Source organism: Jaculus jaculus, chromosome 4, assembly GCF_020740685.1.
Source record: "Jaculus jaculus isolate mJacJac1 chromosome 4, mJacJac1.mat.Y.cur, whole genome shotgun sequence".
Taxonomy (NCBI): domain Eukaryota; kingdom Metazoa; phylum Chordata; class Mammalia; order Rodentia; family Dipodidae; genus Jaculus; species Jaculus jaculus.
In genome coordinates this window covers 59,534,047-59,558,790 of record NC_059105.1, presented here as the reverse complement: position 1 = coordinate 59,558,790, position 24,744 = coordinate 59,534,047, and the positions used below count along the sequence as shown (strand labels likewise).

Below are 24,744 nucleotides of genomic sequence, written 5' to 3'. Positions count from 1 at the left end.
CTGGCTAGAATCATTAGAAGTGCTATGCTGTATCCTAGGATAGCCAAAAAAACATGTTGTGGGTTCAAGAGAGAAAGAAAGCGCTTCTGATTACAAGTTAGGCTATCATTTAAGTTATAATGTTAAATTATAATATGCTGTTACCTCTTATTGAGACCTGACTTTGGGAATGGGGTAACCACCTCCCTGGGTAATTTCAGACCCCACAGACACAAGCATGTTTGTAGCCCGGGAATTGGAAACATTATGCCCTTGAGAACAGATGCAAGGTCAACCATTTCTCAGGCTGTCCCCTCCATGCACATTCAATCTTAAGGCTTGAACAGAGTTCACTGTTGTATATCCCATGAGATGAAATGCCAGTGGTAAACTAGTAATTAGAACTTTACCTGAGGAGAATGCATTCTACCTGGGACCCCTGCTTGGTGACTCTGGCTCAACTGGAACCGCTCCAGTCGTTTCCGCTGGATGCGGCGAAAGCCAGCGTGCTGCCGTCCTGCTGCTGGCTTCTCACTGCGGAGCTACTCCCACCGTCCCGCTAGACATGGCTCCAGGTGTTAATATTCTTCACCTGCTATTTGCCATTCCTTCTTGTACTTCTGCTTGCTATATTCCCTAACAGACTCACTCCTTCAAAGCTGAAAATACAGCTATCATGGATCACCAAACATGGGCTTATCAACATTTCTTTAGGTTAGTTGAGTTTTAAGATAAACCTTCAGGAAAGGTTAGAAGTTTTGGAAGGTTGATATGAGAGAATGGTGGAAGAAACTGCATCAGCCAAAAATAGAATACAATTAAATTTACTTTTAGTCTCTCAGGTTTTCATAGGGTTTCTAGAATAGAAGGAAAAACAATAAAGAGGAAACAACTAGTTTGTTACCTTAAAGTGGGATTTTTAAAACAGAAAGCCAAAGATATTAATCATTACAGGAAAATATTGAAAAATATAATAACATCAAGTATGTAGGGCGATGGAGAGATGGCTCAGGATTAAGGCAAATCTGAAAAGCCTGCTGTCCAGGGTTTAATTCCCTAGCTATTCATGTAAAGCCAGACAAGCATTTGTTTGAAGCAGCAAAAGACCCTGGTGTAAATACTCACAAGAGTATACCCGCTCACAAATACACAAAGAATAAGAATGTAGCAATAAGACACCAAAAGGAAGTAGATCTTCCTTTTCATATGGTAGTTTCCATCCCATGGAGGAGCAGTTGCAATGTTTCCCCCTTTATAGTGTTACCAGGAAAAGGAGGTAGGATCCTTCAGTGACTTCTGAGCCTAATGTCTGCCTGTCTCCTATAGTATGTCCTATACAATGATCACAGAAATGTTAGTCCTAACCTAGAGTTTAGCCAACTAGCCCATCAGCAATAGAAAGAATAAATCATTTTGGTATCTTATACAACAAAACATTCACACACTGCACTATGGTAATAAGAACCTTAATCATACCATAAAGCCATAAGAATCAAGATTCCTTGAAATAAATCAGAGAAAAGGCGTACTTTCTTAAAATATTTATCTCTAAAATGTGCATTTTCCACCAAAGGTTAACAGCAGTTCCTAACCAATTTCCAATCATATTAAGATCAAAGATATCACTTTGAAGTCTAGTATGTCTCATCACTGGTCTTTTTTATGGTATAGATTGAAAGGACAGTCCCCAGTATCATTATGTGCAAATGCCTACATTCTCTTTTCTAATTTTGGTGAATATTTATTACTAAGATGTAAATTTTTAAAAATTCACTAACAAATGTTACCAACAAGGCAATCATGAAAAATAAAAAATAGGGCTGGAGAGATGGCTTAGCGGTTAAGCACTTGCCTGTGAAGCCTAAGGACCCCGGTTCGAGGCTCGGTTCCCCAGGTCCCACCTTAGCCAGATGCACAAGGGGGCGCACGCGTCTGGAGTTCGTTTGCAGTGGCTGGAAGCCCTGGCGCGCCCATTCTCTCTCTCTCCCTCTACCTGTCTTTCTCTCTGTGTCTGTCGCTCTCAAATAAATAAAAAATTTTAAAAATATATATTAAAAAAATAATAAAAAATAAAATAAAATTGAGTAGCTTAATGAAGGTTGTTTACATAACTGCTATACCAGAAAGCCATGGTGGAAAATCCTTCTGCATTCACAGGAGCATACTTTATTCCTTTGGCTGTAAATAAGTTGGATAAGACTGTCTTATTCATAATTCCAACTAGGGAAAAGTAGTATTGAAAGATACTATGGTTAATTCTGTCTGTAACAGATGTTTAGGAAAAAAGCACTTTTTCACTTTTCACTGTTTTAAACAGTCATTACTTACTAGTTGAGAAATAATATTAACCTAAAAAGTCACTTTATAAGTCACAGTAAGACTTGGGTTGAGGAGTTATATTCTGAGCATGTGTTATATTCATGAAACACAGAATATGGCAGAAACTTCTAAAAGAACCAGAACTAATATTTTAACTTTATAATGTTGGGTATTTCAAAGTAGCAACAAAAGGATGCTGAAAATATATGTTACTTTCACTTTGGTCAATTTTTTTTATGATCTAATTTCTTAATATTCTGTATTTTCAGTCTTGGCATTAGGAATATTTGTATAGGTATATACATAATTAAAATGCTAAAAATGTAAGTTCTGAAACATGATTCAAGAGCTAAGTTGTTTTCTGGAAAAGAACTAGTTTATTGTATCAAATTTACATATTGCATTATGCTGACAAATGTTCTATAAAGTGTTTAAGCTATCTTGAGTTCTAGAACATGGGCTGGCAAGACAGCTTGGCAGTTAAGGTGCTTTCCTATGAAGGCTAAGAATGCATGTTCGAATCTCCAGGTCCCACACAGATAGACACAGTGATGCAAACGTGCACAAGGGGACACATACATCTGATGTTTGTTCACAGTGTCTGGAAGGTCCTGGCACTCTCATTCTCTCTCTCTCTCTTTCTGCTTATGTGTCTCTCTCTTTAATAAATAAATAAATAAAAATTTGAAAAAGTATTTAGTACTAGAACTTCCTTCTCCCTCCCTCAGGACATTACAAAAATGTGATCTTGAGCTGGAGAGATGGCCTAGCAGTGAAGTGCTTGCCTGTGAAGCCCAAGGACCCTGGTTCAAGGCTCAATTCCCCAGGACCCACGTAAGCCAGATGCACAAGGTGGCACATGCATCTGGAGTCGTTTGCAGTGGTTGGAGGCCCTGGTGCACCTATTCTCTCTCTCTCTTTCACTCTCTCTCTCTCTGCTTCTTTTCTCTGTCACTCTCAAGTACATAAATAAATAAAAATTTTAAAAAAGTGATCTTATATTAGCCTTATATAACTTCCTGTGAATTTTGCCTTATTAAACATTGTGCCTTATTTTATTAAACTGTTTTGTTGGGATATGAATCTCTATTTTGGAAGAGTAGCATTTTGTTCTAAGCAAACATTTACTTTTTTTGGGGGGGGGGGTAAGGTCTCACTCTAGCTCAGGCTGACTGGAATTAACTACGTAGTCCCAGGGTGGCCTTGAACTCATAGCAATCCTCCTACTTAGGCCTCTCAAGTGCTGGAACTAAAAAGGCATGTACCACCATGCCCAGCTAGCATTTACTTTTTTAAAAAAAAACTCTAAAATCTTTATAATGTCTGCATTTGTTATACCATTATTTATCTGTTGAATTTACAATGTATGAATCTATAAATTAATGGGGATGAAAAGGCCCAAGTGAGGTCAGGGGAAGAGACTGTTTAAATGAAAGGTGGAGGGAGAGCTGATCAAAATCTAAGAAGATATAAATAAATTATATGGAAACCTAATCTATCGGACAATGGAACAATAAGGAGCCATAGATTGTTGCTAGAAAATTTTCAGCGCCATGGATGGGATACCTTCCAATGAGTTGTTGGCCAGAGGGGGTGCCTGATGCCCCCAAAACATTATAGGGCATTGCCAAGGCCCTTGGTTTCCCACCAGGAATAGATGGTAAGACCCTATTGCTGAAAACTCCACATACTTGGGCTGCAAGGCCACTGAGAAATCCTGCTGGAACTGAGCTGATAACCTCCTCCATGTAGACCAGCTGACAGAAAGCTGGTAGAAGCCATTCTGCATGAAGTTCAATGGGAGAGAAATCACCAGTGAAGAAACTCAACAGTGGACACTGCAAGTCTTATATTTAGCCAGCCAGGCCAAATGAGCCAATGGGTGTAATAGTGGCACATCTGTCATGGTGGAAACCAACTGCCCTCCAATTCAACTAGAGGCCCACTCCATGGGAGGGAATATATCCCTGATACTGAAAACCTACAACAGGGGTAGTCATGAGCCCTAGAGGTGTAATGTCTGCTGCTGTCTGGCCAAATGTGTATATGCTTATCAAACTACCCAGTAAGCATTTCTCTTAATGTTCATACCAATATATTAATGCTACTCTCATGTTTGGTAGATACCCTTCTCTTTTCAGATGGCAGTGACCTTGGAATGACTCAGAAGCCATCATGGTGCTGGAAAGAAGTGTCAGGAGTGCTCAGACTTCAATATCTCTATCACACCTTCCAAGGCTCAGCGTCTATTGTGGCAGAGATGGTGGAAAGGATGTAAGAGCCAAAGGAAGGGTAGGACTCCTTACAATGTACTCCCCCCAGACACAAAATGGCCTGGATATCCATGACCTCACATTGCCTGACACTACCTACATAAGACCATCATAATAGGAGGAAAAGTTCATGACATACAAATAGAAAAGAGACTGATTAGGAGGGGGAGGGGACATGATAGAAAATGGAGTTTCAAAGGGGAAAGTGGCGGGGGGGGGGGAGGGAGGGCTTTACCATGGGATATTGTTTACAATCATGGAACTTGTTAATAAAAATAAAAATTTAAAAACTAAAAAAGAATAAATGATATAAAAGTACATGCAACAAGAATCAACATAATGCTTAAGAAGAAAAAAGACAATGCTGAGAAGCATTATGTTGAAAAAAGCTTAAGTACAGGAGTTGGTCAAGATGGTCAAGGTAGTATATACTTTTCTCTATACATTAACAGGTATATGTGTGTGTGTGTGTGTGTGTGTGTGTGTGTATGTGTATATGTATGTATATGTATGTATATGTGTGTATATGTATATGGATGGATATGTGTGTGTGTGTGTGTGTGTGTGTGGATGGATGGATGGATGGATGGATGGATGGATGGATGGATATATATATATATATATATATATATATATATATATATATATATATATATATATATATTGGAATCAGTGCTATTGATTGATTTGATTTGAGATTAGGAGCAAGAAAGAAAGTAGGCTCTCGGTGATGGTTTGACTGTAAAACACTTCCCACAGCCTCACATATTTATAATTAAGTCTTGACTTTGTCCATCTCTGGTGGAGTATTGCTGGAGGAGGTGTGTCTCTGAGATGTGTCAGCCCTACTGAGTGTTCACAGGTGTCTCATTCAGGGGACTTGCCTTGTGTGGGGATATGGTGCCCCAGCTGCCTGCTCTGGTATGTTTTCTCCACCAGGATGAAACTTTGCATCAAAACTGTAAGCCTAAAATAAACCCTTTCCTCCCACAATCTGCTTTTGGTCAGGTGTTTTGCCCTAGTAATGAGAAGGTAACTGCTACATCCTTTTTAGTAGGTAGCTAGTTAGGAATACAGGTCTCCAAAAACAAAAATGTCAACTTGTCCCGTTGAGACTAGATTTCAACTCCAGTCCAAACCCAAATATGACTCATCAAGATGCCCATCAGGGGCCATCCTTTGTTCTCTTTACTTCATGGATTTTCCTCCTTCTAGGAATCCCCCTGCCCACAGAGTCTGCATGTTTCTCCCTGTCCCACCAATAAATCAAAGACCTCTTATACATTTAAACTTAACCAGTAAAGTTCATCCCAATTATGTCTAATTTCCATACAGGTCAAAGACTAACTCTTCCTTAGTACATACATAAATGTCCTGATCTAGAGAGATACATTGGCAATCAGTTATTCCGGGAGCCCCCTGTGATATGGAGAGCTTTCCTTTACTTTCAGTTGACTGTCTGGGTTTGGGGAAATAGCTCAGTTATAGGAGGCACTTGTTCTCAAAGCCTGCCAGCCTGAATCTGTTTTCCCAGCACCCCTGTAAAGCCAGATTCAACAAGTACTACATATGTCTGGCATTCATTGCAGGCAGGAGATTCTGCCACATGTGCTCTCCTTCCCTCTCTCTCTCTCTCTCTCTCTCTCTCTCTCTCTCTCTCTCTCTCTCACACACACACACACACACACACACACACACACACATACACACACAGATATTTTTAAGAATCCTTCATCCCAGTCCTGGGACAATGTACTCAACCTTGAACACTTGTAACATTGTGAGTAAAATGTTTAGACACATATAGGGAGAATTCTCCAATAAAAAGCACATCTTCCAATACTGTCAAGTTATACTTTACATGGTGTTTTGGGTAACTTTTCCACTGCCGGCCTCATTTTGCTCAAGATGATCTGTGAGCAAGTAACAGTTCCCTGTGGTACTGATGCTTCTCAGCTGGCCTTAGGAGACTGATACAGAATCCAGCGATGCCACAGGGGAAACTCTGTATCTGCAGACCTGAGTCCATACGCTCTTAACCACTGCCAGTTCTGTGCCCAGCTTGTCTCTGCAGCACCTCAGTCCCCCAGGAGCCTGCATTTACAAAGACACTCTCTTGAGCACCCAGCTGTGGTGTGTGGGCAACAGTGAGGTGCTGAATCAGAAAGAGCAGCGAAGCTACTCAGGATGCATTTTAAGTCACAGTGTCTTTTAAGGTCAGGAATACACGGCCTTTACATAAAGTGAGGAACTCATCATTAAGATAGATGGCTTTTCACATGCTGTGGTATCAGGTGGTGACTACCTGAATATCTTGCCCACATACTGACTACATTATATTTAAATATTTTATTTGTATTTGTTTATTTATTTGAGGGGGGAGAGAGAGAGAGAGAATATAGATGTGCCAGGGCCTCTAGCCACTACAACTGAACTCCAGACATACACACCATCTAATGCATCTAGCTTTACATGGATTCCTAGGGAATCGAACTTGGGTCCTTTGGCTTTGCAGGCAAGCACCCTAACTGCTAAGCCATCCTTCCAGACCTCCATTTTATTTACATGTTGAGAGAATGGGCAAATTTTAGTTACTGCATAGTATAAACTATAGTTTGGATAAACATGTGGCATACTCTGGTACTTGTGAACTTTTTAATTAATTAAAAAATATTTTTACTCATTTATGAAAGAAGGGCAAGAGAGACGAAAATAGAGAGAAGAGAGAGAGAAGGCAGAGAGAGTAAGTATGGGCATGCCTGAGCTTCCTGCCATGCAAATCCAGATGCACGGGCAACTCTGAGTTATGGGCTTTAGGTGGATACTGAGGAATCAAACCAGGGCCATCAGATTTTGCAAGCAAGTGTTTTTAACCACTGAGGCATCCCTAGCCCTGGTGAACTTTTTAAAAAGCAGCATTGAAAAAAACATGAGAATTTCAGAATTGAAGTAAATTTTGATGGTTAAGGCTGAATTTGAAAGATTTCTGCTTTATCTTAGTTCCTCGGCTTGTGACCCAGTAGTACGAAGTATGATTGTGCAAATATGAAACTCGAAGGAGGACAAACAACCTTCTAGCCAATGCATTCTCAAGGTTTTCAAAATACACTCAATCTAGCAAAGGGGAATGCCATGTGCTGGTTCCTAAATTACCAAGTCTTTAGAGAAGCCAGAATTATCCCAGACAGGGCTTTACTAAATTTGTCTGAGGTTAAGAATGGGTTGGGATGTTATAGTAGTCTGGTGACATTTTCTGGCAGAAAGACTCAGGAAGATGGTCCTGAGCTACTCTGGCCCAGGGACTCCTGCCTGTGGCATGGAGACCCTCCCACGAGGTCTGCAGCTGTTCTATGCAAACATAACTCTACAGCATGCTAGGGAACTACTGACAGCAAGGAACTCAACTTACTTTAGAATCTACCCTAAAAGTACAGACTTCTCTACAAAAGGTAATAACCATGTTCCTCAAGTCTCTGAATATTCCTGGAGAAGTTCTATTTCATAAACAATTTAGAAATCTTTCATTTAATATGAATAAAGTCATATAAGGATTGTTTATTTTGCCATGGCACCTGACTGTTGGTACAGCAAAGCCCAGAGCCCCTTGTCCAACAACACTATTTTGGTGATTTAAATTGATGCAATCTAAGATATATAAGAATTAAGAGGGTGATGATTGAGACAGGATCTCAGGTAGCTAGGCTGGCCTTGAACCTTTGAACTCACGATGAAATTGAGGCTGCCCTTGAACTAATACTCCTGCTTCCATCTAAATGCTAGGATTACAGGCATGCCAGGGCAACCAAGCCTAGCCTTTTATTTTCTTTAATAATCTAAATAGGTTAGCAACTGGTCTGTTTCGATTTCTAACTCTGAAACTTAACAGAAACTAATCATTTTAAAGTGAGATTTTAATTTCAATGTTTTGTCACTATGAATAATGGAAAAGGGCAACCAGATGAAAGAAAAGCTGGTGTGGCCAGGCCCCAGAATTTCCTTCATTTAAAGAATTGATTGCAACACCCCTTTTTAAATAATTCCTTTAAAACTCCCAAAGGGAAAAGGAAACAAAAATGTTACAAGTATGCTTTTAACTACACTGCTTGGCTCAAGAGAACCACTTCAACAACAGCACGGTAGGGTACATTCACACTTGGGTTGGTAGATTTTATGTGCAAGTACTATCAGAAAACACTCTCTGCAGCAGTACCTAGCCTTCCACTGGGGGAGAGCAAAGCAGCAATGTCCTCTGGCCTCTGTCTCTCTAGACCATCCTCACAAAGGACCTGCCTGAACGGGGTTCCATACAACAACTCCAGAGGATGGTGGACCAGCAGCTACTGTGAATGCCAGCTCCAGGACACAAATTATTTTGTCACCTAGTGGGAAGAATTTCAGTTGCTGTATCCAGTAGTTAAATACCACACAGGTCAGCTTCATACAATAAAGAACGAAAAAAGAGGAGGGGGTGAGGAGAGGAAAGACGTGGTTTACACAAATAATCCCTTTACAAAGATACTCTCTCCAGAAGCTTACTCAATTTAATGGAGCACAGTTAATGTTTGCTCTGTTTGAGTCCATGACTCTCACCTTGGTGAAGAGAATGTTTCCTGGGGTTAAATATTAACCAAATGCTTCAAAGCTATTCAAAAGCTGCCATCCCAGAAGATGCATTTTGGGAATAAATATACTAAATAAAAATAGTAAAAAGTGCTAAAATATTTTTGTGTGTATTTTCATGAGAACCATAAATACAATATGCATTCAAAAGAACCTTCAAGTCTGGCGTGGTGGTGCACGCCTTTAGTCCCAGCACCACTCGGGAGGCAGAGGTAGGAGGATTGCTGAGAATTCGAGAGGCCATTCTTGGTCCTCTACCATCAAAGAAGCTATTTTCACGGTGGAGCAGCAGAGGTGATGTCTACCTGGCAGCCAAACAATGAAAGTCACCATGCCACCCTCAGGGAGTTCTCGGACAGGCTGCTGGGTCCTCCTTCCTAAGAGATGTGGGCTGAATAGAGCTTGTGAGTCATGAGAGGCAATGAGAGCTGAGACTGGGGAAAGGAGGAGGAGGATTTGGAGAGGGAAGACAGTGCTGAGTTTGGATCAGCACTGGCACCTTACGTGGAATTTCCTAATACCTCCTAAAATGTTTCCCCCATTCATCGGGTCCTCAAACAGCAGAGGTAGGGCAGAAGAAAGCGTGTTTGAGCAGGTACAATGCAGCAGGGCATTGTTTCAACACAGCAACTAGCCCACCACAGGCAAGGAGTCCGCTCCTCTGCCGAGAACATGGAGCTTCTGTCCGTCCCAGAAAGTGCTTCCATTCCTTAGGGTCTCTGGTTGCTATTTACCAGATTAGGACAAAGTCTGGCTTGGTTTCTCTGAATTTTGCCACTGTTGTAACATATTAGCAAGTGATGCTACTTATTTCAGGCATGTAGCAGTGTCTAGGCCACAAGTGATATGCACAGCCGCATCTAATAATTGAATATCCAAGCACTATCTTCACTGAAAGAGATTCACAGTAATAGCTGTCCCTGCCTCCATGTATCATGTCCACTCTTGCACTATTATGCTGAATTAAAAAGTATTTTATTTGTTTGCAAGTGAGAGGGAGAAAGAGGCAGATCATACATACATATACATATACATATACATATACATATACATATACATATACATATACATATACACACACACACACACATAGTGAGAGAGAGAGAGAGAGAGAGAGAGAGAGAGAGAATGGGTGTGCCAGGGCCTCCTGCCACTGCAAACGAACTTCAGACACATGTACCACCTCATGCATCTGGGTTTACGTGGGTTCTAGGGAATCTAACATAGGTCCTTAGGTTTCACAGGCAATCACCTTAACTTATAAGCCATCTCTCCAGCCATATTAGGCTGATTTTGTTTGAGCTTTCTTCTATGTATTTCTCCTTCTACTTCTTTTAAGGAACATTTATCAAAGTCATTTAAGTTTCTGTTTTACAGCTTGGCTTTTATGTTTCTCATTTCTGTTTCCATGTATTAAAAAGTATAATTTTTCATTTATATATGTGGTGTATGCACATGTGTATGGGCACATATGTCTGTACAGAGGCATGAGCCCATGTGTGTATATGCCTGTGGAGGTCTCAAGTGGAAACTGTATCCTTTCCTCAACTGCTCTCCACCCTAGTTTTTGAGACAGGCTTCTCACTGAACCAGGAGCTCATACATTTGGCTAGACCAGCCAGAAAACCCTAGGCATCCTCCTGTCTGTTATGGAACTAGGATCATAAGAGCCTCCCACCAGGCCTGTTTACAAAGGTCCTAAGGATCCAGACTCAGGTTCCTTGCAGATCAAGTAATTTCCCCAGCACTGAAAGGTTTGTTTTTATATTGTATATTGTGCACAACATAATAGTGACATGATAGTCACTATTATTCACCTTGCAGTGAAGCAACACAACACATCTTTGTATGTGGCAAGAGAACCTAAAATCTACTTAAAGAAAATATCTAGCATGGCAAACAACATGGTTAACTATAGTTGTCTACATGATATGCTTGAAATCTCTAGCCTTACTCATCCTCTAGAACTCCAGCTTTGCACTTCTTTTAAAGGTGTGTGCCACCAAGTCCAGCCTTCCTTCCTCCCTCCCTACATCCCTTCCTTGCTTCTGAGAGGAAGAGAAAAAGAGGCAGGGGGGAGGGGGGGAGACAGAATGGGTGCACCAGGGCCTTCAGTCACTGAAAACGAACTTCAGATGCATGTGCCACCTTGTGCATCCAGATTTACATGGGTACTGGGTCCTTAGGCTTTGCAGGCAAGTGCCTTAACCGCTGATCCATCTCTCCAGCCCTGGCATTTTTAAATATAAATCTCCCTCTTTGCTCTTTGCACTTTCTCTGGAAAGGACATTTCTACTCTATTTTGATCTTTTCACATATTTTGAAAGATTCCACATAGCATTGAGATCATGAGGTATATTTTTTTCTCTAACTGGCATATTTCACTCAACATGCTCAGTTTCCTCAATGTTGTTACAAATATCAGAAACTTTATTTTTAAAAGATCAATAATATTCCTGATGTGGAATGTATTTTTTATTTCCAGAATGTTTCTTTTTTTGCCTCCTCAATAAGCTAGTTCTCTCTAGTCCTGTTCCCACCATTGGCTTCTTTTGCCTTTTCGTGCAGTGGTGTACTTGGGCATTGTTTAACTCTTCAGAAAACCATGGGGAGTGAAACACCCAATACTTTCTAATAAGGAATCCCACTGAAAATAATGAAGTCAGTCACAGCACTGGTGACCTTACTTCTCAGTGATTTACTGGATTCATGAGGAAGTGAAGGAATGGACTATCTTTTAAATAATTATCATTTATTTATTTACTGTTTATGGAAGTTTTTTTTTCTTTTAGAACATTTGTTCCTTTTCTTTGTCTCTTCTAGACATCACATAACTTTTTAAGCAAACTTTACTTTAAAAGATACCAACAGAAAAAAAAAATCATAAAAATGGAGTGGGTGCTCAATGTATTTAATTTGCCAAAGCCAATTTCCAGTTCAAAGAAATGAGAAAAACAGCATAAAGTCCCAAAATCAAATCTACACATTTTCAAACTCTGGTTTTTGTCTCTGTCTCTCTTTGCTAACCTCTCTCCCTCCTCCCATCATTTCCTGCCTCTAGTCTCTCTGGTCTCTTATGGCTCTGGTGTGTCCGTGTTTGTGTTTTAGACTATCTCTCTCTTGTCTCATTCTCTCTCTCTGCCCTTTACCATAATACAACTGGGGCCTACAAAGCAATCATATAAAATTATTCTTTGCTTTATTTTGTAGCTACAGTGTGTTAATTTTGTGTTCATTATTTACTTCTATAAGCTAAAAGATGAAGAGACTATACAAGGATCTAGACGAAATGTGATGGAATGGAACAAGTAAGGAACCTAAGAGCACAATACATTTTTAGGGTGTATTTCTATAGAAATTTAGCATTTTTTTGCTGGTGATAGGAATGCCAGACCTTTAAACTGGAGAGCCGAGGATGCTCCTACATACATTAAATAGCCTTATGACATATAATTTTACTGATAAGTTGTCTGCTGGACTTTTCCATGGCTTATGCTCATTCCCTGTTTATCTGATGCATTAAATGATGTACGAAGGTACACAATTTTATGGGAAAGCAATCATACACAATAAATCACTGAAGAAATAAAGGAGGAGACATTCACCCCGAGTCAGGTCCCAGGCTGCGGTGACGACACCAGTGAGCAGCACCGTCTGCTAACAATTCACCCACCACAGCTTCAAGGACCTTCGAAACATTAATGTTCTTTGCTTTAACAAACTTGGTATTTGCAAGAGTTCACTGAATCCTCAGCGTTTACACCTCTCACCTACCAGAGGCAGAATAAAAGACACAGTGCTTTTTCAATATTTCCCAAGCCACCTAAAATCCCGTGGGGACTATGAGATAAAAACATTTTCCCAGTGCCTAAGGTTTCTAAGTTCTCCCCTAAGGATAACATTTATTCATGTATTACAGATGGCACCATAGGAAAAAAATAGGATTTCTTAGATGAGAAAACAAAGTGAGAACATTACAGCAGAAATGAAAATTTCACAAGTGCCTGTTTTACACAGACAAAATATGCCTGTCCTCACAGCAAGACGCTGGTCCCTCTGGAGGAGCTAAGCTTACCTGGTGCCCCGAGAGAGTTCTATGCCCAGCAGTGGAAACAAACATGAAACCACTGAGTTTTGACTTAAACTAGATGGAATGTTACAGCCTGAATTGTGCCTGTCATAAAAATCATGTGACAAGGGCGCAAATCACACACGTCACTCAATTTTATTGCAGGCAAGCAGCCATTGTTCTGTCAACTGAATGTGGATTCTTGGACATGCAGGATCATCAGTTTAAACAGACTTCATGAAGCAAACAGTAAAAGCAGAGGGTGTTCTCATACACTCAGATTAAACACACCTCAGTTATTCTGAGATGAACTTTCAAAGAGACAGGAACCTCAAAGACAAAGGAGGTGTGAGAAACCAGACATATCTTTATTAGATTTACTCCAGTGTCTCCCCAGCACAATTTCATCACAAACAAGTTAAGAAAATCAAAGTAAGATCAGACAAGGGAGTCTTAAAATTAGCCAATTCTATTTGTCCCAATTTTGCTTCTTTTCTTTTTCTAAAACTGATCTGAACAATTTTATATTTCTGTCATATACTTCATAAAAAAGTTCCCTCATGTGTAAATGCTGGTCAGTCGGCATTGCTTACCTTCGTAGCTTTTAAGGTGACAGTCCACACTCATGCCTGCATATGCGCACAGGAGAGGTATTACATAGGGATAAATAATTCCATCATTTCAGCCTGGTGCTCCCGCAAAATGTGGTGCTAGGAAACAGCCAGCAGGCAGTGTGTTGGAACAAATCATAAGTCCTGTAATTCTGCTTGGCTCTAATTACTATTGAGGATAGTGTTTGCAACTTGATTCCAAGGAGAGGGCAGGCTACCTCCTGACGACACCCAACCAAATATATCCTAAAAGACTGACAAGTGATTTTTTTTAAATAATAATCTTCCCCTGAATTTCTCCCATGTACTCAGAAACTATCATTCACTCTGCCATGGTAAAACTTCAATCAAGAAATCAGTCACTTGCCTTTTCCCCCTGCAAAACAGTTTGATGGTCTTGAAATAGCTATTTATTATAACAATCTAGAATGTTCAATACCACTTACATTTCAAGCGGTTGCTCATTTTTCCTAGGTGGGCAACCAGATCTAGAATTGAAAAATGCCGTTTATTTCAAAAAGGAGTTTGTTCTCAGAGTGAACCTTATTTGTATTCTGCTAGTGGAGAGTGGGTTATTTGCATACTATTTGGCTTGGAAAAATTGTTGTCTTTCCTATGGAATTTTAGGTTTTAAGACAAGATTCAGAACATATAATTAAAAAGGACTAAAGCAGATGACAATTTGATGTTGATAGCGTTAATAGAGATGTTTATGCATCTCAACTCAGAAAACTCATTTCAGTTATATGGAGGAATTACTGTGGTGAAATTAGCAGTTGTATAGGCTTAGAACTAAAATGATACATTATTTTTGTGCTGATATCTAACTAAATGCACTCTCCATTGAGTGGCATCTGACCATGGCTTAGAATAAGGACTATGGCACACCCACGTTCTAAGTGTGGCTATGCTGGTGGACTGTCATGGATACCGAGCAGTTGGTTTAGTGGGCCTTTCACTGATATTTATGAATGTCAGGAAGGATTCTGCACTTTGATTGTGCAATTTAGTATATTTGCCAACCCTGGCCAACACTTTAGTGATGTACAAAATGAATGACACCTACCTGCACAGTTAATGTCAGGTTAGGTAACCCTAATCCAGGGATCAGATGCAGTCACCCAAATGATATTCATAAAACCAGCCCTTAGAAATGATGCATTTCTTCAGGCCCAGATAGCTCTACTTGTGAATAATATCGAACCAGTGTTCTAAATGGAACATGGGTTATCGGATCCTCATTTATTTACCTCTAAATAACAATTGTACACATCTTGTCCATGTAATATTAAGTTTTTCATGCTTAAAATAAAATTATCATTATGGCTGTGAGTTTTTCTTTTGTATTAACTTAAATTTTCCACTATGATACATGCTCAGAATAGGTTATATTAACACTTCCTTCAAAGGATTCTTCTTTTATGGAGTTAGAAAAAGTATTTCAGTTCTTTTTGCCTGTCTGTAAACCATGCCTTATTCTTGAACTATTTTTAGTTCTTACACACTAGTGCATCTTCAAAGTTCATTGGTACCTCTCATATATACTTAGCTTCATTCATTAATACAGAAAATGCAGAACCTAAGCCTGGTGATCTCTTGAGAATCTATAAGAAAAAATGATTTTTAAGGCCCTACCCCAGGCCTTAAGAATACCAAATTCTGGGCATGGGGCACTGAAAGATGTGTTTAACAAGCCACACAGTCAGGTGACTTGAGGCATGCAGATGTCTAAAACACCACCAGTATATGAGGCATGAATGTTCTAAAAACAGTGAGAGGATGGAGTAAGGACAACTTAATTCTGCAAGGGGATACTGGGAGACATGAAGGCTCAGTAGACAGTGTGCTTGTAAATGACTATTTAAAGAATGGGAGGGGCTTCAATGGATCGGAGCTTGGAAACTCGAGTTAGTCCATCTACTTTGTTTTCTCTTTCCCCTGAAATTGTAACTTCTCTGGAGTAGCCTACACTTCATTTCATGTTCTACTATACTTTCATTTTGTAAAACTCTGCCACCTAGTTTGGGATTTCTCCAGCCTATTTAAAACTGGGTTTAAAAGCATTTAATTAGTCCTTCTTGACCTCTCTACCCTGGGTACAATACATCTCCTGGATGCCTTCCACCATTATCACAGAGGAACCTCACCGCCAAGCTGCACAAAACGGAAATAATCACACACACACCCTCCCCCCACCTCTTCACCATAGCCCCTCTCAGACCACACAGGATGGATGCTTCCTCCATGGTCTCTATTTCACTGCCTGGTACCACAAGTCTATTTGTACACTTGGAAACCTGAAGTTATATTTGAATTTCCCTTTTCCCAGTTGTTTGCGTCTGGTTAGTTATGATGTCATCTGCCATCCCCTTCCCTCCTCATACCCACTGCTGTCGCCTTCACTGAGACCCACTTCAGTCGCTAACATAACATTCAATAACCACATTCAAGAGAATTCCTAGGGACAGCTTCCATCAACCATTTTTCTACTTAAATGTTTTCCATGGCTTCCTTGAGTGAGTTATAGGCTTGGAGATTTAATACATTTGTTGAAATCGCCACCCTGCAGCTCACTACCTGAATTTTGCATGAATTAATTGCCTTGTAACCCCCGATTTTCTCAGCTGAGTAAGAATAAAATCATTATCCTAACTCCTAAGGAGACCTGAAAAAGATAGCGTTGTAAATGCTTAAAACAGTGCCTAGGACATAGAAGGAGTTCCCCAAAGATATGCATGATTATCAACATCACTCTAGTCCTGGCCACAGCACTAAATTCCAATGGCTTCAGCTTAACAATCTTTATGATCCTCAAACTTAACTGAAAGCCTTTTGCTCATTTATATTTCATAAAGTTTGTTAAACAAAATCCTCCCTCATAGATACACTTTACTTATCTCCTGTCTCCAGAACCTTCATTAGGAACAACCTAATACTTGGCTGTTGCTCCATAAATGGGTCATCAGGAAGTGCCAACTGTTTCTAGAACACACACACTTTCTCAGCTCCACAACTTGGTTCATCTCTTGCTCCTGACCATCCTCTTCCCTTTTTGTATTTCAATTTTTTTCCCATTTTTGTCTATTTTGAGAGAGAGAGAGAGAAAGTGGGGGGTAGACAGAGAGGATGAGCACACCAGGGCCTTCAGTCTGCTGCAAACGAACTCCATACATGTGCATACCCTTGTGAGCATGTGTGATATTGTGTGTTTGTATCACTGTCTGTCTGGCTACCTGTGTCCTGGAGATTTGAACATGTGTTCTCAGGTTTTACAGGCAAGCGTCTTAATTGCTAAGCCATATCTCCAGCCCAGTTCCTACCATTTTTAAGTGGCATTTCCAATGTCATTTCTTCTAGGGAGGCTAATCTCTTTCCTTAGAAGAAAGTATCTAGCTTTCCTCTAAACCTGAAATGCATTTCATTTACACGTCTGTTACAGTGCTTAAGACACTGGACTTGTGCATTACTGTGCTGGAGTCTTCTTCCCAAAGGAACACTAAGCTCTTGTGGGTTAGAGATTAATTTAACTTACTGATATATGCCTAGTACCCTGCCCAGAGATAGCACACAATGAATGAGATAATAGGAACAGTATTATTTTTCTTATTAGGACCATGCTGCTAGGGCTGAAGAGCTGTTTAATTGGCAAGGTGTTTACCTGGCAAGCATGAGAACCTGAGTTTGATCCCTAGGACCCATGTACAAAAGAGCTGGGTAAGTGGTGTGTGCTTGTAATCCCAGTGCAGGTAGGTACAGACAGGTGGACTCTTGGAGTTCACTGTCCAGCAAGTCAAGCTGATCTGATGAACTTCAGACCAATGGAGACCATTTCAAAGAAAAAATAGTGGTTCCAACTGGAGAGATTGCTCAGTGGTTAAGTCACTTGCCTGCGAAGCCAAAAGACCCAGGTTCGATTCCCCAGGACCCATTTAAGCCAGACGCACAAGGTGGCACATGCATCTGGGGTTCATTTGCAGTGGCTAGAGGCCCTGGTGTGCCCATTCTCTCTCTCTCCCTCTTTCCCTAAAATAAATAAGCAAAATGTTTTTAATTAAAAGGTGGACAGTGTCTGAGAGTTTGTCCCCGTGTGTGCATACTGCACACAAATCTACACATACACATGAGCACGCAAAGAACCACACTGCTACATAATATCTAATTAAATGGTTTACTTCTCTTTGATAATGGTGACATCTTCAGTGGAGTGTCAGAATTATAGAAATGAACAACGATTTACAAATGAGATGCATTCCTAACTTCAGTTTAGTGGTTAGCTGGGGAGATGGCTCGGTGGGTAAGAGTGCTTGCTGTGCAAGCATGAGGATCTGAGTTAGATCCCAGCACCCAGCACTAAGCAGGACAGAAACAGAAAATCACTGGGACCCACTGCTTAGCCAAGATAAAGAAACAATGACACAAGCTACAGGTTTAGTGAGAGACCCATTCTCAGGGGAATAAGGCAGTAGAGGAGAACACCCGAAGTCCTCCTCTGTCCTCCACTCACTATGCATGGGGTGTGTGCATCTACCCACGAATGTGTAACATACACACACACATATACATACACGAGTCACCATTCAAGAACTCAAAAGTATTTTCAATGGAAACAAAGTCGCAGATGGTCATTGTATAGATAGACCGGAAGGCTTTGTCAAGCCATGGGGAGCTATTATGCTAGCAACAGCATCTCAAAAGCAACATTATCGTAGTGGTTTGAAAAGGACATCTGAGACATCTAAGTAGATAGTCCACCTTTCTTGCAAAACACAGAGCCATGGCTTTAGTTTTCATTCGTTGTTTATTAAGACACATTCAGAAGCCATCACCAAAAGTCAATTGTCCTGTGTATTCAAAAAGATTAACTGCAGTGTGAACATGATCAGGCTAAAGAATAAATTTATGACTGTTGATCATGAATTTTAAATTAAGAAAATTGAAGTCCTACATAAAGCTAAAATATTTGAATTTTTAGAAAAGTCAGAAATCATGAGCTGGGAAAATGTTTCAGTGGTTAAAAGTACTTGCTTCCAAAGTCCGCAGGCCCAGGTTCAATTCCCAAGCTATATACATAAGCCAGAAGCAAAATTTGGCACAAGTGTCTGTTGTTTGTAAAGTGTTTGTTGTTTGCAGGAGGCCCTAGACAGACAGAGAGACAGAAACAGACAGACAGACGCAGGATCACGTGCGCGCGCGCACACACATACACACACACACACAAAAACATAAAGAAATTAAAAATTTAGGGGAGTGTGCCATGGAGATGGCTCAGTGATTAAAGATGCTTGCAAAGCCTGTTGGTCTGGGGTTAGATTCCCCAGTACCCACATAAATGAAGATGCAAAAAATGTTGGTGTTCCCATAGTCTCCTTTTCAAATTAAAAGATTAAAAAAACAGAAATTATGCTCTCTCTTTTCTTACAATTCTGAATTTTTATCTCTTTTCTTCATGATATTTCCCTTTCCCAATGTGACAAATTATCTCCTTTAAAGGAGGGTCCCTTAGCATGCAGCTCCCTTCTCTCAGCTCAGCTGTCTGGGAGCTCTCACTGTCTCTTCTCTCTGGAGTTTAATCAGCAAGAGCACAGAAGTTGGTATTCAGATGCTCTGTGCCAATGTCTGGAACAGTGCCCAGCCTCTAGTACGCACTCAGTACAATTTTTGAACAAATGAATGGCCACACTTCCCCACCTTTTTCCAGTGGAAGACATGTTTAAAATGAAACAATTATAAAGACTTCTTACATGTTATTAGTGTTATTCTTTTCTTAGTACTCACTGATCATATTCAAAGTCCTTATGAACATTTAAACACAAATAACATCAACAACCAAGTGATATCATTAACACAGTAGATCTGACATCCAATTGGCAAGAAGTATTGGGAATGTGCAAGACATGGTATTTGTTCAATTTACCAAGTAGTGCACATTTTCATTTGTAGGTATGTGAATTCTCTCAGCTGACAGATGAGCAGATACAGACTTGATATAAGACAGAAAAAATAGCAGTGTTCCTAGTTAGAACTTTCTTAAGACAACAATAAGACTAAATTCTGTATAAAGCCTTATCCTGAACTCTGGAACAGTCAATTTATTTTAAAACCCATCTAACACTCCAAGACTTTACAGGTTATCTTTATATATTTGTATATCAATAGCTAACTCTCACATGAACATTTACTATGTGTTACTTCAAGCACTTTACATAATTGAATTCAGCCAGTCTTCCAATTCACATATTATGGGAAGAATTTGCTATCACTTTCATTTTCTTGACCAGGAAATGGGCTACATAAGGAGTGAATACCTTGCCAAAGTCATAAACGTGGCAAGAGGCAGAGTATACTTTCACAACTGTGCTATATTACATGCCAATACAGGGAGGTACTATGTTCTTTTAAACATTTTGTTTTTATATTGTTATTTATTTGAGAGAGAGAAAGAGAGAGAGAAAGAATGAGAATGGATGCACCAGGGCCTCCAGCTACTGCAAACAAACTCCAGACACATGCACTACCTTGTGCTTCTGGCTTATGTGGGTTCTGGGGAATGGAACCAGAGTCCCTTGGCTTTGCAGGCAAACGCCTTTATCACTTAGACATTTCCCAAGCCTGGAAGGTACCATCTTTATTTGAGTAGACTATGTCTTATTCAATCCACAGTATATAACAAATAACATGCTTGGATTATGGAGATATCTCACTCAATAAAGCACTTACATAGCAAGAAAGAGGGCCTGAATTTGATAGCCCAGAACCCACATTATTTTTAAAGAAGCTAAACATGTGCTTTTATCCCAACACTAGGGAGATGGAGCTGGGTGGCTCTCTGGGATGTGCTGCAGCCAGTTTCAGTTTACTTGGTGAGCTCCAGGAAAATGAGAGATTTTATCTCCAAAACAGGTAGATGATGCCTGAAGAAGGGCACTCAAGGTTGTCCTTTAGTCTACACAAACCCTACTCACATGTACACACATGTACATACATGAAGAAAAAAATGTAGCATATGTCATTTTCTCTATATATGCATATTTCTTTCTCAAATATTCTCAAGGTACATTTTCCTCATGGCTGCTAAATAATGGTCAGAACTACTTAGCAGTAAGTGGCCTGATGAAGTTCTAGATCCCATGGGAAAGCATGAGGAATATCTATATCAAATCCCAAGTCACAATGTGCCTTGAATATCACTGTGACAAGAGCATGGTTTTCTAGGACACTGTGAGGTCTGAGGTGACAAGATCGCATATCTTAAAATGACACAAAACCAAGAACAGATCCATAGGTATTCCCAACTCATCAAGAATGTCCTAATTTGACAAGTTAGAACCTGGGGACATATACCTCAACTTTATCTTAATATACTAGATGTTTAAGCATGAGTTCTGCTCAGTATCAGATCAGGCTGCTTATGAAGAAAGGTGACTGTCAGCTTACAGAACCAAGACAGAACTCCAGCAAGACCCAATCATTCTGTCATTAATATCGAAGCCCGTTGTTTATTCCCCTCAAGCATTTCTTCCTTTTCAAGGAGATTATTAAATCATCGTATGAAATGTGAATGAGTCAAGGAGAAGCCTAGGCCAGTGAACACAGCTCATCTGGGCAACATGACCCTGGTGTAATAAATCTTTCTGGAAGTAGGTCTTATTCAATGGGGCCTGTCTTCACTTTTCTCGTGTGAGACTTGGCAAATGGGACAATCTGAATCTGACAGGCCACTGCTCTGTTCTTCAGCTGACAACTGTTTTATATAGTAACCGGCCGGAAACTTTTACTGGGGCACGTAGGGGATCAGAACTTTTGAGTCATGTCCAGCCAAGAGAGTCCATCATCTCTCAGCCTCTGCCTGCCCTGTCCCATCCCAATAAGCAAGTCACTGCTGCAAGACAGCCCAGCTCTGAGCTGAGCTCTGCAAAGGGCAAAGAGTGGCTGTCCATAGCAAGCTGGCTTACGGAGGTCCTTCTGGAGAAGTTCTGAAGGCAGTGAAATATCAACATTTCTGTGATTTCTTCCTGCATAAAGAATAAGATCCATTCTCAAAGGATACTGTGATACAAACAGATTAAAAATCTCTGCCTGTTTCTGCAGAGTAACAGGCAAAGTGAGTATCTTTGTGTAAATAAGATTTGATTTTTAAAAATATATTTATTTGTGTGTGTGTATGGGCAAACTAGAGCCCCTTGACACTATTAACAAATGCCAGATGCTTGCACCACTCTTGGCATCTAGCTTACATGGGTGGCTTGGGAATTGAACCCAGGTTGGCAGGCTTTATATGAAAGCTCTTTCAACCACTGAGCCATCTTCCCAGCCTAGACTTGATTTTTAAATAATATTTTATTTATTTATTTGCAAGCACAGAGGGACAGAGGAGGGAGGGAGGGAGGGAGGGAGGGAGGGGGAGAGAGAGAAAGAGAGAGAGAGAGAGAGAGAGAGAGAGAGAGAGAGAGAGAGAGAGGGAGAAAGGGAGATTGGGCATGCCAGGGCCTCTAGCCACTGCACACAAGCTGCATGAGCCACTTGGTACATCTGGCTTTATGTAGGTACCAGGGAATCAAATCTGGGTTGTGAGGCTTTGTAAACAAGTACCTTAACTGCTGAGGCATCAGACTCAAGTTTTGGTTGGTTTTGTTAGTCTGCTGTGGTGCTAGGGATGGAAACAAGGACCCTGCACATTCTAGGCAGGTTTTCTATCACTGAGCCATCTCTCTCCAGATTCACACTTAATTTTTAATGCGCTGGAAAGGCATATTGCTATCAGAATATTTCCATTTTTACAAAAGATTTTCATTGCTACATGCATGTAAGCTTTAATCAAAAGATAGTACATGGTAAAGCTGGGTATGGTGGCATACACCTTTAATGCCAGAACTCAGGAGGCAGTGCTAGGAGGACTGCTGTGAGTTCAAGGCCAGCTTGAAACTACAGTGTGAATTCCAGGTCAGCCTGGGATAGAGTGAGATCCTGCCTCAAAAATAAAATATATATACATGATATATGGTGATATATGCATAGTAGCTAACTTCCATGGTCAGCATGGCCTGGGATTGGGGAGAGAGCCAAGTTCAAGTTCAATGTAAAGTAAAAAGAGTCACTGCCCTTCACTGGATAGAATCCTATTGTCCTTTTCTCCAAATACCTCACTTTATGGATGAAGAAATTGAGGTTCTGGAGGGTTCATGTGACTTGTCCAAAGTCATCACAAGAGTTACAGATGATGAGAGATAACAGCTGTGAAAACAGAGACAATGATTATGATGATGACAGTACTATGACCTATTGAGCGTTTACCTGAACTAAGCCTCTTAAAGACTTAAACCTCATGTACTTGAGATACAAGTCCGGAAAAAGGTTTTATTTTATCTACTCAACAGAAGAAGTACTGCCTGGAGCTCTACAGCCAATGGGTGGACAGCTCAGCTCGGTTGTATCTCCTAACTCTGTGCTCCTCAGCACTATCTGAAATATGACAGAGAGGCTGGAAACCTAGGCAATTCAAATATTATTTAGGAAGGACACAAGTGCAACCTTTAAGGCCTACTCATCTATTTTGATAAGAGTATTAAAACATAAAATAGTTTACAGTTATTGCTAAAACCAAACTGTCACAGACTTACCCTAGTAGTACAACCTCTAGAACAACTGCAGGTTATCTTTGGTTACAGACTCCATTTAGACACCACTCCTGTGGCCACAACCCGCTCCCACTATAGGTCAAAGGGCAGGTCTGCCGGCATAAAGTCCATGCTCTCTTTTTTCCTACCTCTCTTGGCCACATTCTGGGATCCCAAAATCTCATGTCCATGGCTCTGAAGCTATTTCCAGTGCCCGCTGAGGACTACCTTCCAGATCCCTCCCCCTGTGGTGGACAAACAGGGTGCCTGCATTCCGGAAATGTGGGTGGAGCTTGGTCTTTGGGACTGGAATATCCACTTTCTTTCCTTCTTGTATAGGACATGATGTGGACCAGGAGACACTTTGTGTTTTCACAGAACAGAACGCTGAGCTGTCTAGGAAAATCTAAAATAATAATCTGGGCATCTCTGGGTTTTAAGAAAGAGTGAGAGAGAAGAGAAACATTCCTAGCCCACTAGCTTGAGCTTTAAAACAGAGATAGTGATCCTCTATGTGTATTCTTGTCTCAGGCTTGGCAAATGAATGGACAAAGCAGAGCACAGCAGGTCCTCGACTTGGCTATGGCCCTACGCCTCCCCTGGCCCTGTACCTCCTATGTTCCTTGTGCTACCTACCCTTACTAGTGACTTGGTATGTAGTCTATGTACTCAGCCATCCAATTGATATTTAATGATCACTAACTACAAACCACAGACTCGAAGAGATATTAGGGAGCTAACAATGGGCAAGAAATTCTCAGTTCCTATCTTCCACCTATACTCATTTAAAACAAAATGATTTGGGTGATAACAGGAGAAATATGATATAGGCTGAGGGAACATCAACCTTTTCACAGATGACCAGTAAGGCTTTTTTTGAAAACGTGAGATCCAAACTGGAAGCTCATAGACTAAGATTTAACTAGACAAAAAGGAATGAAGTAAGTGAAAAGGGAGAACTGGTCCAGGCATGTTCAAGTACAAGTAACTACACATAGGGATAAGCCTGTTGCCAAAACAAGGTGAGTGATTTGAAATGCAAGAATTTCAGATGGACTAAAGTTGTCCCTGCCTGAGAAACAATCCTAGAGATGTGTGAGGGATGAATTGGTCCAGGTCTTACCAGTCTCACTAATGTGTTTAGACTTGTCCCAAAGGCAGTGAGCACTACTAGACAGATTTTAAACATGATGAAGCATTCATGTTAGGCACGGCAGTGATCGGAGACTATATCATATCACATATGTGATATGACGCAG

At 40.5% G+C, this 24,744-nt stretch overlaps 1 protein-coding gene across 6 annotated transcripts in view; it reads right to left on the bottom strand.

The window, feature by feature from the left end:
• The window catches only part of Znf385b (zinc finger protein 385B), a 294,054-nt gene that overhangs the window by 100,106 nt on the left and 169,204 nt on the right, over positions 1 to 24,744 (bottom strand). Inside the window, exon 1 of one of the 6 annotated variants that reach the window (XM_045148240.1) lies at positions 13,854 to 13,971. The exons of 2 other annotated variants lie outside the window; for them this stretch is intronic. In XM_045148240.1, coding sequence (XP_045004175.1) covers positions 13,854 to 13,887 — 34 coding nt within the window. In that variant the 5' untranslated portion in view covers positions 13,888 to 13,971. Of the gene's footprint in view, positions 1 to 6,432; positions 6,502 to 13,853; positions 13,972 to 24,744 lie in introns of those variants that run through there. 3 more of the 6 variants (XM_045148243.1, XM_045148241.1, XM_045148239.1) reach the window with 3 other exon arrangements.